At 41.5% G+C, this 13,500-nt stretch overlaps 1 protein-coding gene across 4 annotated transcripts in view; it reads right to left on the bottom strand.

Moving 5' to 3' along the window:
* card14 (caspase recruitment domain family, member 14) overlaps positions 1-13,500 on the bottom strand; it is a 21,495-nt gene continuing 7,995 nt past the window's right edge. For 3 of the 4 annotated variants that reach the window (XM_086296882.1, XM_086296881.1, XM_086296880.1), the window contains 19 exons: positions 13,105-13,242; positions 12,694-13,019; positions 10,676-10,831; positions 10,457-10,576; positions 10,038-10,163; positions 7,726-7,875; positions 7,519-7,638; positions 6,457-6,557; positions 5,944-5,999; positions 5,465-5,525; positions 4,800-5,016; positions 4,601-4,727; positions 2,914-3,154; positions 2,739-2,802; positions 2,512-2,632; positions 2,189-2,353; positions 1,635-1,753; positions 1,246-1,361; positions 1-610 (listed from right to left, as the gene is read on the bottom strand). In XM_086296882.1, the coding sequence (XP_086153008.1) occupies positions 403-610; positions 1,246-1,361; positions 1,635-1,753; positions 2,189-2,353; positions 2,512-2,632; positions 2,739-2,802; positions 2,914-3,154; positions 4,601-4,727; positions 4,800-5,016; positions 5,465-5,525; positions 5,944-5,999; positions 6,457-6,557; positions 7,519-7,638; positions 7,726-7,875; positions 10,038-10,163; positions 10,457-10,576; positions 10,676-10,831; positions 12,694-13,019; positions 13,105-13,242 (2,732 nt within the window). In that variant the 3' untranslated portion in view covers positions 1-402. Of the gene's footprint in view, positions 611-1,245; positions 1,362-1,634; positions 1,754-2,188; positions 2,354-2,511; positions 2,633-2,738; positions 2,803-2,913; positions 3,155-4,600; positions 5,017-5,464; positions 5,526-5,943; positions 6,000-6,456; positions 6,558-7,518; positions 7,639-7,725; positions 7,876-10,037; positions 10,164-10,456; positions 10,577-10,675; positions 10,832-12,693; positions 13,020-13,104; positions 13,243-13,500 lie in introns of all 4 variants that reach the window. The other variant, XM_086296878.1, reaches the window with a different exon arrangement.

Genomic DNA, 13,500 nt, shown 5'->3' on the forward strand with positions numbered 1-13,500 from the left:
TGACTTACAAAACACAGCATGTAAGCAAGAAAACATAGAAAATGAAAAATTATCTACATTTTGTACAGATGCAGTAAATGCAAGCGTGTGTTTCATGACAAAACCTGTGTCTTTAGAGGACACTACACATGTTTGTTTTAAACAAATAAGTCAAAAAAAGGAGGCAGCGTAAAACACGTTTCTCAGTAAGTAATGCAGCTACATGCACACTAAACGGTCCTCCAGTTACTCATAAAGTATCACAGATACATACTCGTGTTTACAAAAAGTTTTCTTGTAAAGCTTATTTATCCATTTAATATTAATGTGTTTTTTCATGATCCAGTAAACAAAAAGCCCTTAAAGAAATTTCCATTATTTACATAAATGCTCTGAGTTTTTCTTCTGTTGCCTTTTCTTGCCCTACCACAGGTCAGGCTCCACCCACACAATCTTCTTTTGCTCCTCCCAGATGATGGTGCGCAGGCTGGTCAGCAGGGAGGTCTGGTCACACCAGGATTCTGGATCCACGCTGTGATACAGACACGGCAGCTTGTCCAGCAGCGGCTCCTCGCTCCTCGAACACGCCAGCAGCTGCTCCTCTGTCTGACTGTGACGGTGCAGCTTTGACCTAACGTAAAAGTTAGATAAATAAACTATAACCTCCTGCTTTTATGAACTTTTGTATTAACATGAAGTAATATCAACACATTTCTTTACACTTATTTATTTTTCTAAAAGTCGCTCACATAGAATAGGAAGGAAATAGGAAGTTTTTGCTTTAGACTTGCTGATATTGTTTGTACATACAGTCGAAGTAACTGATCTGTAAGTATGACAAAATGTGTTTACTTAGTAGGCATAATTGCACAACTGGCCTGGGCTCTTTATTCAACAATAAAAAAAATCTGGAGCTCAGTGGTTGAGCAGCTGATCCCTGATTTCCTGTCTCTGCTATTGCTGCACTAATAAAGGTGAGATTAGTTAAAAAAGGAATTTTCCCATTAAACTCTATACATGAATACATCAGTCCCTTTTGTATTTTGTTTTACTTGTCTGAAAATATGAAGTTAAATTACAACTCTAAGATATTTGTGAATGAATCTGTGTGCCATGGAGTCTAACTGGAAAAACAAGGAAGGTTTTCTGGGAAAAATGTTGACTCATTATTTTTGCCCAGCATTCTCTCGCTGCTTACAATCGGAAGAAAAATGTAATATCAGAAGCATGAGGTGGCATTGCGTGAGATGAAGAAGACGAATCTACCTCAGTTTACGTGCGCTACGTGCAGACTGGCCAATGAAGATGATAATGGGGAAGATCTCAGAGCGCTGCAGCCGGCGCACGCAGTCGAGGCCTAAAGGCAGCACGCAGTGGATGCCCTGCAGGTTATGAAGAAATAAATAAAATTAGCTTAAGTGTGATTTAAGCGCAGTGCTGTTACATGAAATACATTTTAAAGAATCTCTGGCACTGTGATAAAGTAAAATACTGGTTTAAACCTGATGATGGTGCTAAAGTCATCAGATAACCAAAATGTAAGTTTTACAACATAAATCTCATTCATATTTGTACAAAAGTTGCGGCTCAACTGGCCATCATCTGTTTAGCATTGCACACAGTTTGTTGACCACAGCTTCCTTCTTTGCTCTGACCTTCTTCATGACCTTCTCGACACTCTGCAGGGTGTAGCAGCGGCTCCCACCCTGCTCAACCTCCTCCAGGATCTCAGACCTCTGGAGCTGGGCTGCATGCTCACTGGAGCTCAGCACCTCTGAAGCAGAGAGGAAAGAGATTATAACACACAAGATAATGCTGTGTATTATTGGAAACACACATTAAATGATTTCGTTTGGTGTAGCCTGTTATTTCCTCTAAATATTCTACGCCTATGTTGCTGTAATGATGGTAAAGATTTACACTTTATGGCTGCTGTCCTCCTTTTATTGATATTTATTTCCTTCCTGGTTTACAGTAACACACAAACTCCATTGTACAGTATGAGACCGGTTATTTACTATGCTTCCATTACAGCATGAAATCGTAAATAGAGTGGGAGGTGTATGAGCAATCTCGCCCATAAAACATGAGTCAGCTCAGGAAACCGTGTCCCTCCCGCTTATCTAACAATTTGTCTTCAGCTGTTTATTCTGTAGCCGAGATTCACATAAGATTTCATGTCAGCTTATATCGACAGAGCATTTCTTACCAGGCTCACAGAGCTGAAAGCCCTGCCAGCTGGCCAGCTTCTTGTCCAGGATGCGTCCCAGCACCGAGGGCAGCAGCAGGACAGGCCTGCAGACAGGCGGATAGCGTGGCGTCACCAGGGTGTAGGGCATGAGAGTTACACAACTTTTGGGTGCAGATGTTGCATCTGCAGTGGAAAGAATAGACAGTGCAAATGTTTATATCTCACTAATATTTCCATAGATCTCTTTTTTAAGTGCAGTTAAAGCTGAGATTCACTGGCTGTTTGTAGAATATGAGTCCCCGAGTAATTCTGCTGTTTTGTGACCACTGGGGTTACTGTACTTGATTCTGCACTCGCGCTCTTCTCCTCCTCCACGCTGACCCACAGTGGGTTCCTGCCCTGGCGCCCAGTGCTGACAATCCTCACAGTCTTCTGTGTATTCTGGGTCATCACACGCTCACCCTGACGAAGCAGAAGAATATTCCCAGGAGTTAATTAGGGGAAAGATGTAACTTGTGAAAAAAACTAAACAAAGCAACAAAAACCCAGTGCTTTAGTTTATTCTTACCTTTTCAGACTTCTTTGCTTCAAAGCTCATATCCTCAATAGCTCGAATCAGAAGCCGCTGTGCCCTGTGACATCAAGAAATCAGTGAGTAGTGATCTGACTCCATTCTCGAATAATCTGAAGAGCGCACAGTTGCCTTTTGTGAACCTGAACTTTTCATTCATCAGTGCACCAACCTGTAATAATTGGGAACAGTTCCGCTCTGGAGGTCCAGCTGCTGACACGGGTGAACGTGACTGGCGTGCCACGAGTCCTCGGTGCCGGCGGGCCGCGTGTTCGTCACATGCAGGATGTCGTTACAGGACACAGCCAGGGTTCCTCCGGGGCCGGCAGGGAGGGACATGTTGACACGTACGTAGAAGGAGTCTCCTGATGATGTCTCACTGCTCTGCAGCTGTTGCAGCAGCGCCTCGTAGTCTGAGCAGACAGAAGAGGACGTTAAACCACTGGACTGACACTCTGCAGTACACACCATGTGGATGATATTCAGAACTGATGTCAGTTGCTGTACATGCTCTACATTTCATCCCAAAACTAACATAATGTCAAGTTTAAAGAACAATATACTTTCATGGTAACTGTACTTTATTACCTCCTGTGCTTAATCCTCACACCCAACATAAGCACAAGCCTTACCTGTAAAGATGCGTTTATAAAATTCACAGATAAAAACTAAACCTATACTAGACCTTATTTTATCAGATCCCCTTCAAAGCTCGTCCCGTTTTGATCACTTACACCTGTGTGTCTGTGATGAGGGCTGGAGCTTCTCCAGAGTAGCAAAAACAGCACTCCTTCAAACTGAACTTCCTTGAACACTCTGCTCTCCTCGCGAGCAATGATCCACGCAATAAAAATTAAGATTTTACTCGATAGTTTGAGGGTCATGGTGAAAATGCAGAAGTGGTCAGAAGTGGACTGCCAGGGTGCAGTCACTAAGTAGCATCCAAGCCAGAGCGGGCCAGATGTGCACAAGAAGACGGGGAAATCAAATCAGGTGTGGTTTCTGAATACATGAGAACTTTGAGTTCATGTACATGCATAAAAAATCTGCTGAGAACATTTAAAAGACCAGTTTGTGATGCAACGCGTGAAGGAGAGGGAATAGCAAACAAACAATCATTTTATTATGTCAACCATGCAGGCCCTGCTTTTTTATTATGTTCTGTCTTCGGATACGTGCCAAAAAATGTGGTTTACTTTTTCAAAATGACAGGTTTCAGAGCTGAATTCTTTGCTTGACGCAAAACAAAAACACCCTCATGAATGCAGCATGTTCACCATATCCAGTTTCTACTTCCTCATGTCAGGCATCCTTTTAATGTCAACCAAAGCTGCCTCCTTCCTGAAGTCAGCTGTAACCATAAAGTCTTATTTCACGGCTACGCGTGTAAAACAAACACAAAGTATAATACAGTACTGCCAATACTCTTACATGTTTATGGGCATTTTTACAGCTTCAGTAAGTTTAGATAATAGTGTGGAAGAAAAAAATAACATAGAACAATTTGGCTTCAAGACTGCAGACAAGTCATAGAGCGAGATCTAACATCTCCACTAAAACGGCATATAAGTGATTCAAGATGAGACTAAAACTTCATTTAGGCTTTGCGGGAAATTTACTTCCTAACTTGCGTAGCAACTGGAAACTCTTTTTATCCCTATACCGCAGCCTTTAAGTGGTTGTGGTATGCGCTGACCCGACATGTAGTCACATTTCTCAGGAGGCACGCCAAGCTACATAGAAGGCTGCGATGCAGGGTTACAGTAAAATGGTGTTCTGGTTATGGTGCAAGTTATATGGAAATCTGACGCAATTCGTGTGTAAGTTCTCGATGAATCAGTACAAGAAATATGACGTACCATCTTGCCTGGGGCGGAGGGAGAGATGACAGATGCCTGCAACCTGGCCAAGAGCCCACATGGCTTCCTCTAAAGTGGAATCTTCCAGCACCATCCTCAGAGCCTTCTGATTCTTCTCGTACTTCACCTGCAGACCAACAGCGTTTTCACAACAGGTGATAAGGAGAAAAACTGCTTTTACGCACACATTTGCACCTACCTCCACTATCTGAGCCCCGGGGCTGATGCCAACAGTGTGAGCTGCGCTGCCTTCAGTCACCTGATGCACAAACACTCCCGTCTTATTGCCCCCCACTACTGCCAGCTGGCTGAGGAGCGCCTCACCCTGGAAGGAGATGCTGAGAACTCTGCCACTGACACGGATCGCTTTTGGACGAGAACGCATCAGGAAGGGAGGGACTGAGGATCTTGACAGGCTGACGATGAAAAATTAGGGAAGTTATTCAAGCTATTTAGCAAATATTGATCACTAATAATTACAAATAATTCCTGCACACTGGGATTAGTAGAAAGTGGACCTGCTCTCCTGGACTGATTTTGCTACAGCAGTGCACACTAACAATATCCGGTTATTTGTAGAGCACTTTTTTTTTTTTTATACATGGACATATGATCCCAAGTTACTAAGTGTAAGAAGTAAGTGTGGAAGAATGCGATCTGAGACACTGAGGAGGTTTTTTATTGTGGTGTAAAATTCTCAACTGTTGAAGAGTTGTTTTCACTTCACCAGCTAGTGATCAACAATGTCCTGTATGCCCTGTGATTAATAGCCTGCATTAGATTTATGATTGGCCTTAAAAGTGTCCATACCCTTTGGGCAGAGTAGAATCTAATTCTATTTAAAAATTCGTGTCACTGTCTCACCTGTGAGAGCTGGACCTCCTACGAGAGGAAAGCCCGAATGTCTGCATGCTCTTGTTCACCACTGGACAAAAGAGAGAATGTTTAATGATTGGACATCACGGTTGTTTCCCAGGAAATAATGTGTTGGGGTTAATGTGTCACTCTACGTTGGCAAAGATACAACAGGGGACAAAAGCAAATGAAACTCCCCTCAAACAACAGCTATAAGGTAAAGAATGTACTACAATAATAGAGAGAAAACACCAGTGATCAGATGATCCCCTATGAGAAATATGGAGAATAGAGAAAGCACTTGGTGACAGTGGGAAAGAAAAACTCCTTTGTAACAGGAAGAAAAATCTGGCAGAACTAGGCTCAGGAACGGGCAGCTATCTGCCGTTCCAGTTGTGGGTGAGAGCAAGAAGGAAAGAAGGTCTCGTTCTGATATCTCTGCACACATATACAGTAATTTAAAGAAGAATAATGCTTTCAATACACACCGCTGGGGAGCAACACAAAGTCGTCCAATAGACTGTCAGTCTCTGCTGCCTCTGAGCTACAAGAAAAAAAATACAGACAAGTGCCCTTATCAGATCCAACAAATATGGATGCACACAACAATGACGGTATGCATTTTACACTGAGTTTACTTCGCAAAGAAGCGTGTGATAAATGGAGATAATGTCTACAGACTGGTTTGGTGGGTTGCTATGACAACAGCAAGACACTGTGACAAGTATATAAAGTCTACTCAATTTGTGATTTCAATAGAACTTCTGTGGCTCCTCAACAAACTTGTGTTCTTTAATTAGCTCTCGATTGCACTTTCTTTCTTTTTGTGTTGTAAATCAATAATCAACCTGAAACTGTGCCATGATATGAACACAGAAAGGAATGCAGAGTTCAGCAACACTGCTCATTCATCCGTTCTGGTGAAATGTTTCCCAAAATCTCATAATGTCAGTAAGAAATTATGAGATTTTGATATGCACTTCTAGGAAACACAGGCATACCTGCTCTCTGCATACAGAATTTCCTTCCTTCGGCGGAGAGAGTCTGGACTGGGAGGCTCAGCGTTTCGGGACCGCATGCTACACGTAGCACCATCTTCACACTACACACACAAGCCAATATACACGGCCAACACAGACACAGAACATAAAATCATGACTGCAGGAAAAGCGACAGTATGTCACAAGTGTGTAGTTTGAATGAGAAAGCAGGAACATACCACTCTGTGCACTGCGGTTAACTGATATGTCAGGGTTTTTCATTATTAATCTCAAGAGCAGTGCTATCAGGCTTTGATCACACATGATGGTATTTGAACTCTGGTGGTTGTCACTAGTGACTGGTTTTGTCTCCATCTCACCTTTTTTCCCACTGATAATGTGCCAGCACCCAATTTAATATTGGTTGCATGCAGTTGAACGCCATAAATAAATAACTTTTTACTCATGGCGAAGAGTTGCCACTATAAAACTGTTGGGTGCATTGTTGGAAGCACTAACAGAGACTGGTAGGTGCATCCTACAGATTTTGTCCATTTTAGAAATGAATCTAACCACCCTCTGCTGGCAGTGAGTGGAAGAAAAGAGGGATTTGTGTTGATGTGCTCAGGTGTGGTTCTTTAGTCACTCTTACTGTTTGCCTGACCGGCCACACCTACTCTTTGTCTATTCAGCTTGGCAGCTGTAGATTTCATCCATTACTCACTGCATTACTGAGTCTACCAAAGTGGCCACAGTGTTCATCAGGCCGCTAGACAAGAAGCCCTAGTTTCTCTTGTTGCTTTTTGTCTGCACTGTTTTCTTTGTGCCTGAGATGACTCCTTAGAATCATTCCAGGCTACAAAGCAAAAACTCCTCAGCCACTCCACACGTCAGCCAGCCACAGCCTTGCCTCCACCTCATCTAACTTCTACGAGTTGACCCTAATCCTCGTGACTGTATTAACTCTATTCTTTGAAACTGGAGAGCTGTACAAAAACATCAGATTTAAAATACGTGATTATATTATTACATGTGGGGAAAAATTAACAGAGCATTTCACAGCTATTTCACACACTCACACACCTCTGAACTGCAGGAAACCATTGAAGGATTAATTGCATCCATGCGGCAGAGTCTGCGTCGAGATGATACGGGGCATTCATCACTGCTGGAACTCAGACTATCCCAGCCGCCCTCCGTCTCCTTAGGGTAGACATGAAATTAGTCAGTAATAGCATTTTCCTCTAAGTGTTGTGCATACGTGAGCATGTGTGTGTTTAAAAAATTTACTTCGGAGCTCTGGTGCAGTTCTGTAGAGCTGCACTTGGTCTGTAAGCTGAACACCTTCTCCTGTAGCTCCACCAGCTGGCACCGCAGGGTGTCCTTCTCAGCCAGGACATGTGCGATCATGGCCTGGGCCTCATCCCTGGACTGATAAGCCTAGAAGCACATGAATGATTAATAATAATAATAATGGATTGCATTTATATAGCGCTTTTCAAGGCACCCAAAGCGCTGATTGACAGTTATTTAAAACCGTTTAGCTGACTGTGCATGAAACTACTTTGATTCTTAGTCAGACACACAGACCCAGCTGAGCCAAGTTTAGGCCTCTGTTTGCTGAGATACAAAAGTACATACTGGCTTGGATACAAGCATGTGGTATGCAGTCGATTGTCAAAGCGGCGCCAACAGCAGACAACGATCTATTTTTCAGCACCTTTCAGCAAACACACCTCTGGAACAATACTCGATGGAAGCTTAAAAATAGAAGTACTGTGTTTCCAAGTCATTGTGAGTAATACATCACTCACTTGAAAAACCTCATATAGATATAAATACCAAAACACAACACTTAGAAATGTTCTTTATGACATCAAGTTGATCGGTTTTAAATGAATGATTAATATAATTATATTAAATTATTTATAGTTTTTAATGAAATATACGGTATAATTCAATTTAATTCAATTTTATTTATACAGCACCAAATCAGAACAACAGTTGCCTCAAGGCGCTTTATATTGTAAGATAGACCCTACAATAATACATACAGAGGAAAACCTAACAATCAAATGACCCCCTATGAGCAAGCACTTTGGCGACAGTGGGAAGGAAAAACTCCATTTTAACAGGAAGAAACTTCCAGCAGAACCAGGCTCAGGGAGGGGCGGGGCCATCTGCTGCGACCGGTTAGGGTGAGAGAAGGAAGACAGGATAAAAGACATGCTGTGGAAAGCATCTCTGTGGTGTTCCAATGGCACACTGAGTTACTAATTGATTATTAGGAAAGCTATTGTCCAATTATGTTTTAAATCACCACCAGAAAACAGGAAGTGAAACAGGAAGTGGGAGACTTTAAGGCACAACCGGGCGAGACAAGAGTATCAGAAGCTCTAGTTTGGGAAACAGCTTTGTTAAATAGTTAATGCGTCAGTTATATTTTTCAGGTGTGTAAGATATACTTTGATCACGCTCTGATAATTTACATGAAAAAAAAGTTCTTATGTTTTGGCATTTTCAGACAGTATTCAAAAACTGGGGAAAAAAGGGAGAAAAATCAGTGATTTAAAGAGTTTCCATCTGGGCTAACCTGAACATAGAGACTTTTAATGTGATAAACCTGCATTTGGTGACAGAGTTTCTTACTGAAACACTGAAATGGACATCTGTATGCCTAACATGATTCTCCAAGGAAATACTCGTAGGAATAGGAGCATTTTTTTATCCTCTTTGCTTGAGAATACTTGAGATACTTGTTATTAAAACTCAGAGGAAATGTTGTGCGCAGCGTCAAATAAATACAAATATACATATACATGTAGAAAACAAAGCACAGTGAGGTAAAGTAAGTATTTTTTGTCATTAGTTGATTGTCTTTTAATTTTTTTAAACAATTTCAAATTACACTAGATTAAAGTTTTTCTTTAAACAACAAGCAAAGCCAAACTATAAGCAGTGTAAGTCTGAATATGTTATGCCTACAGAAGTAGTTATATAATTGAAGGTACTGTCTTGATCTTAATTATTCTGTGCTGTGGAACTCCAACACCTGCATTCCTCGAGCTTGTGTGTGCGTCACACCATCCGCTCGAGACTTGTCTAACAAATCAAATTCCTCTGCTTCAGTGAAGCAGTTAAATACTGTTAAATGCAATCTGACAGTTTTTAGGGTATGGTAGAATTTTTTAATTCATTGTTTTCAGAGGAAAGGGTTCAAGTTAATGACAGCTGATGTAAAATGACTTTAAAGTGGATCATTTCTTCATGATGTTTTCATGTGAAGGTAAGAACATGTTAGAAAAAAACAGAATACCGCTCCTTTAAAAGAAAGGTATTATTTAAAACAGAGAGGCGCGTACACTGTGTCCTTTATCAAAGACACATAAACACACACCTACGCACACAACAGACAAGTACAGAAGAACGGCGTATTATCTGACACTTAAAGCACTGAAACAACGCAACAATGAACCAGAGCAAAACCGATGCTCTCCGTAAAAGTAAAGTCTAAAACAGAAAAATGCAGCTTGAAAATGTTAATTAATTTGTTTATCAAATTCAGGAAAGATTGATTAGAGGCACCGTCGTCAATTCCTTACCTGGTCTCTCTCGGCCTGGAGAGCTTTCATCTGGTTCTGGATCACAGCGCTCTTCTGCTGGTGCATTTTGCAGTCCAGAGTCAGCTGTTGCACCTGGAGGCTCAGAGACTCGTTCTGATCCAAGAGCTGACAAGTACACGCATATTTTGCCAATTTAGCTTCAATTTTAAGTCTATGTTACATTAGAAAGTCAATTATTATATAAAGAAGTATGTGGTATTCATGGTTTCATGGTTTATTTATATTAGTGTTAGGTAACAATAACTCTCCAAGTAGCAGCTGAATACTTTTGCCCATCATGGTGCTGAGTGGGAGTCTGAAAAGCTCACTTTCCATCAGAGATAACTGGTTGAATTTGTGTGACATTTCCTGATCCGGTTACTGTAACCACTGAAGGAAAAAAACCAAAACAAACACACCTTTTTTTTGTCTCTGAGCAACTGTTCGTTCTCCTCCCTGTATGATCGGAGCTGCTCTGCTAGCTCCACCTGACTGTCTATGGCCTCTGCCAGGTCTTGAGCCAGGATGTCCTGACGAGCCTGATGCAACAGGAGCAGCAAATAAGATCTCACCTTCTAAAGAATATGAGTGAAAAAAATGGTCTATATTAAAAAACAAAAAAGAACAATTGCGCTCACGGGGTCTAGTTTTTCTGCCTTCGCCAGCTGGCAGCGCAGGCTCCTGACTTCATCTTGCAGCTGTGGTGACTCAGGACAAACAGACTTGAGTGACCGCTGCCTCTGGAATTCATTCTCTGCTTGGGCATTTTGTAGCTCAGTCTGCAGCTGATACACCTGCCACCACACAAGACAAACAAGACTTGAGACACTGTACATCTAATTAGGTGTTTTATGTTTTTTTATAGTCTGTGGTAAGAAACAAAGAGTGTAAATCAGTAAATCTGAGACACTGGAGACAATTCAATTAAATTCAGGAATTAGATGACCCCCATTCCCAGATGAGCAAGCACTTGGTGGCAGTGGGAAGCAACCAGGTTCAGAGTTTACTAGAAACAAAACAAGGAGAGAGAGAAGCAGTGAAGGGAAAAGAAAAGCTCAGGGCATTATAAGAAGCCCACAGCAGCCTGAGACTACAGCAGCAGAACTAAGGGAAGGTTCACAGTCGTCTGATCCAGTGCTAACTACAAGCTTTTTGAAAAATGAATGTGTTAGGCCTAATCTTAAAGGTAGAGAAATCCAAATTTGGAACTTGATTCGCAGGAGAGAGGCCAGGCTTTGCCTCCTATTCTACTTTTAAATACCCTCGGCTTGACTATGTGAGGACAAGGATTTTAGATTCAATGATAGAGATGCTAGTAAAGGAGAAATATATTCAATTCATCAAATGACTTTGACCAGCTGGAAAACAACAGAGGTGAAATGACTTTGACAAAACAGTTCTGATGATCTGAAGTCAGTTCTGATATGCTTGCATGATTGAAGTAAACAGGACTCTTTTCACCAAGTTCTCTGTTACCCATCAGCTCAATTCAGTTTAATTCAATGTTATTTATCCAAATCAAAACAACAGTCTCCTCAAGGTGCTTTATATTGTAAGGTAGACCCTACAATAATACATACAGAGAAAAACCCAACTATCAAATTATCCCCTACAAGCAAGCACTTTGGCGACAGTGGAAAGGAAAAACTCCCTTTTGACAGGAAGAAACCTGCGGTAGAACCAGGCTCAGGGAGGGGCGGGGCGTTGTTTTTTTAAACAAAAGTCTTTTCAAACATGAATATCTACTGTCATAAAAAAAGTTCTCTCACCCAACTAAACAATGTTTCTGGGAAATATAATAGAAATAACAATTTTGTTATTTAGAAAAAAAGACTTTTATGACCACATTCAAAATGACCTTTCATCATGCCTACGTACTGTCTCACACAAAAACAGCAGCAATTTAGCGCTATACTTCTCCAAGATTTGGAGACTTGTGGGAGGAATAACTGCAGATACTGAAGTAGCTTTACAACACCTCATATGTGCAGTTTAGAGCTTTTGCTGTGCCTTTAGAGGAAACCAGTGAAAAGTCTTTTGCAATATCCTTTTGTTTTGAATCTGTAGAGGTCAAATCTGAAGATTAAAAGTTTAAAGAAAAAAAAAGATAAATGCATTCATGACAGTGTAACCAAATGCAGCATATAAGAACTGTGGAGCCTGCTTGTTATCTTTGCTTGAGGATAAATATGGCAGCCCTTTCTGCAGGGAGGACAGAAGGACTTTGATTTTGAGTGGATGGGTCAATCATTAGAGTACAATTTAAAAAAGGAAAGTGCGACATGTTACAGAAGGAAAGATCCTGAACACTTCCCACTTTTGCCTTTCATTTGTTCTGCCTGGTAACTTAAACCCCATAGCTCCTGTATATAGCAAAGACTTTTTGCTAAATACCTATCTCAGATTACTTGTGGGGTGTCACTTGAGTCTGAGTCTCAAGCGGGAGAACATTTACCACAGCAAAATACACAACTTTTTTTCAGGCTGTGAACACAAAACAAAAAAAGCATCCCTTGGCACTGTCTAATCCTTTCAAGCTTTAATTTCACTTCTTTAACATCAGCCTTTTGAGGATTTTCCCCAGGGATGACAGCTTTGAGACTCAGACAGAAGGTCTCCTGCAGTGAACAAACAGACTCTAATGACATCCGCTGACCTGAAGGTTTAGCTCGTGGAGCCGCCCGTTCACAGCTGATTTCTCCTCGATTGCTGCTGTGTAGCGAATATACAAGTCACACTTCTCATCCTTCAGCTTGGTGACTTCACGTTGCAAAGAGCACAAGTGTCTCTGGATCCGTTCGTTGTCGGTGCGCAGGGTTCTGGACTTCATCTCCTGCTCCATCATCTGACTGATGTCTGCCTCCAGAGAGGCGCAGTGTGCTCTCAATTTGCTGGCCTCGTTACGGGCCTCCTGCAGCTCTTTCTGCATCCCTGTGACGGCTCTGACCAGATACTCAGTCAGCTCTGAGTATTTTATCAGGCCTGAAAGAGAGTGCAAGGATTGCAGTCAGCAGAACAAAGAGAACAAACACATCCATAAGACATACTAAGACTTTGAGCCACTCACCACTGAATCTTGAGGGCTCAGTGCTGGGTTTGCGTCCAGTCACCTGGGTGTAGAGTGCTGGGTAGTGAATCATTAAGCTCTCCAGCAAGGCCATACCACCATTCTTTCCCTGGGTTCTCAGCAGATCCAGCATGTGGCCTAGAAATAGTAGATTACAATGAGACTTCCAAATTAACCTTTGAGTTAATGTCATCAAGCAACAGCAGCGATGCAAATAATCACAATTCTAAATCTGAAGAATTTTGTTTTTACAGATACACCTAAACTCTGTCAGTGTGACATGGTGATTTTATATGTTGCTGCTACACTTTTCTAAGTGGTTAACTCAGCAGTCTACTGTATCATCTCATGGACAGAGTTTCAACTGACTTTAAAATCCATGAAAACAATGAAAAT

This window comes from Aulonocara sp. 'chitande type north' Nkhata Bay, linkage group LG6, assembly GCF_057382095.1.
Source record: "Aulonocara sp. 'chitande type north' Nkhata Bay isolate Kocher_YH1m ecotype deep benthic linkage group LG6, A_spYH_male_GT1.1, whole genome shotgun sequence".
NCBI lineage: Eukaryota > Metazoa > Chordata > Actinopteri > Cichliformes > Cichlidae > Aulonocara > Aulonocara sp. 'chitande type north' Nkhata Bay.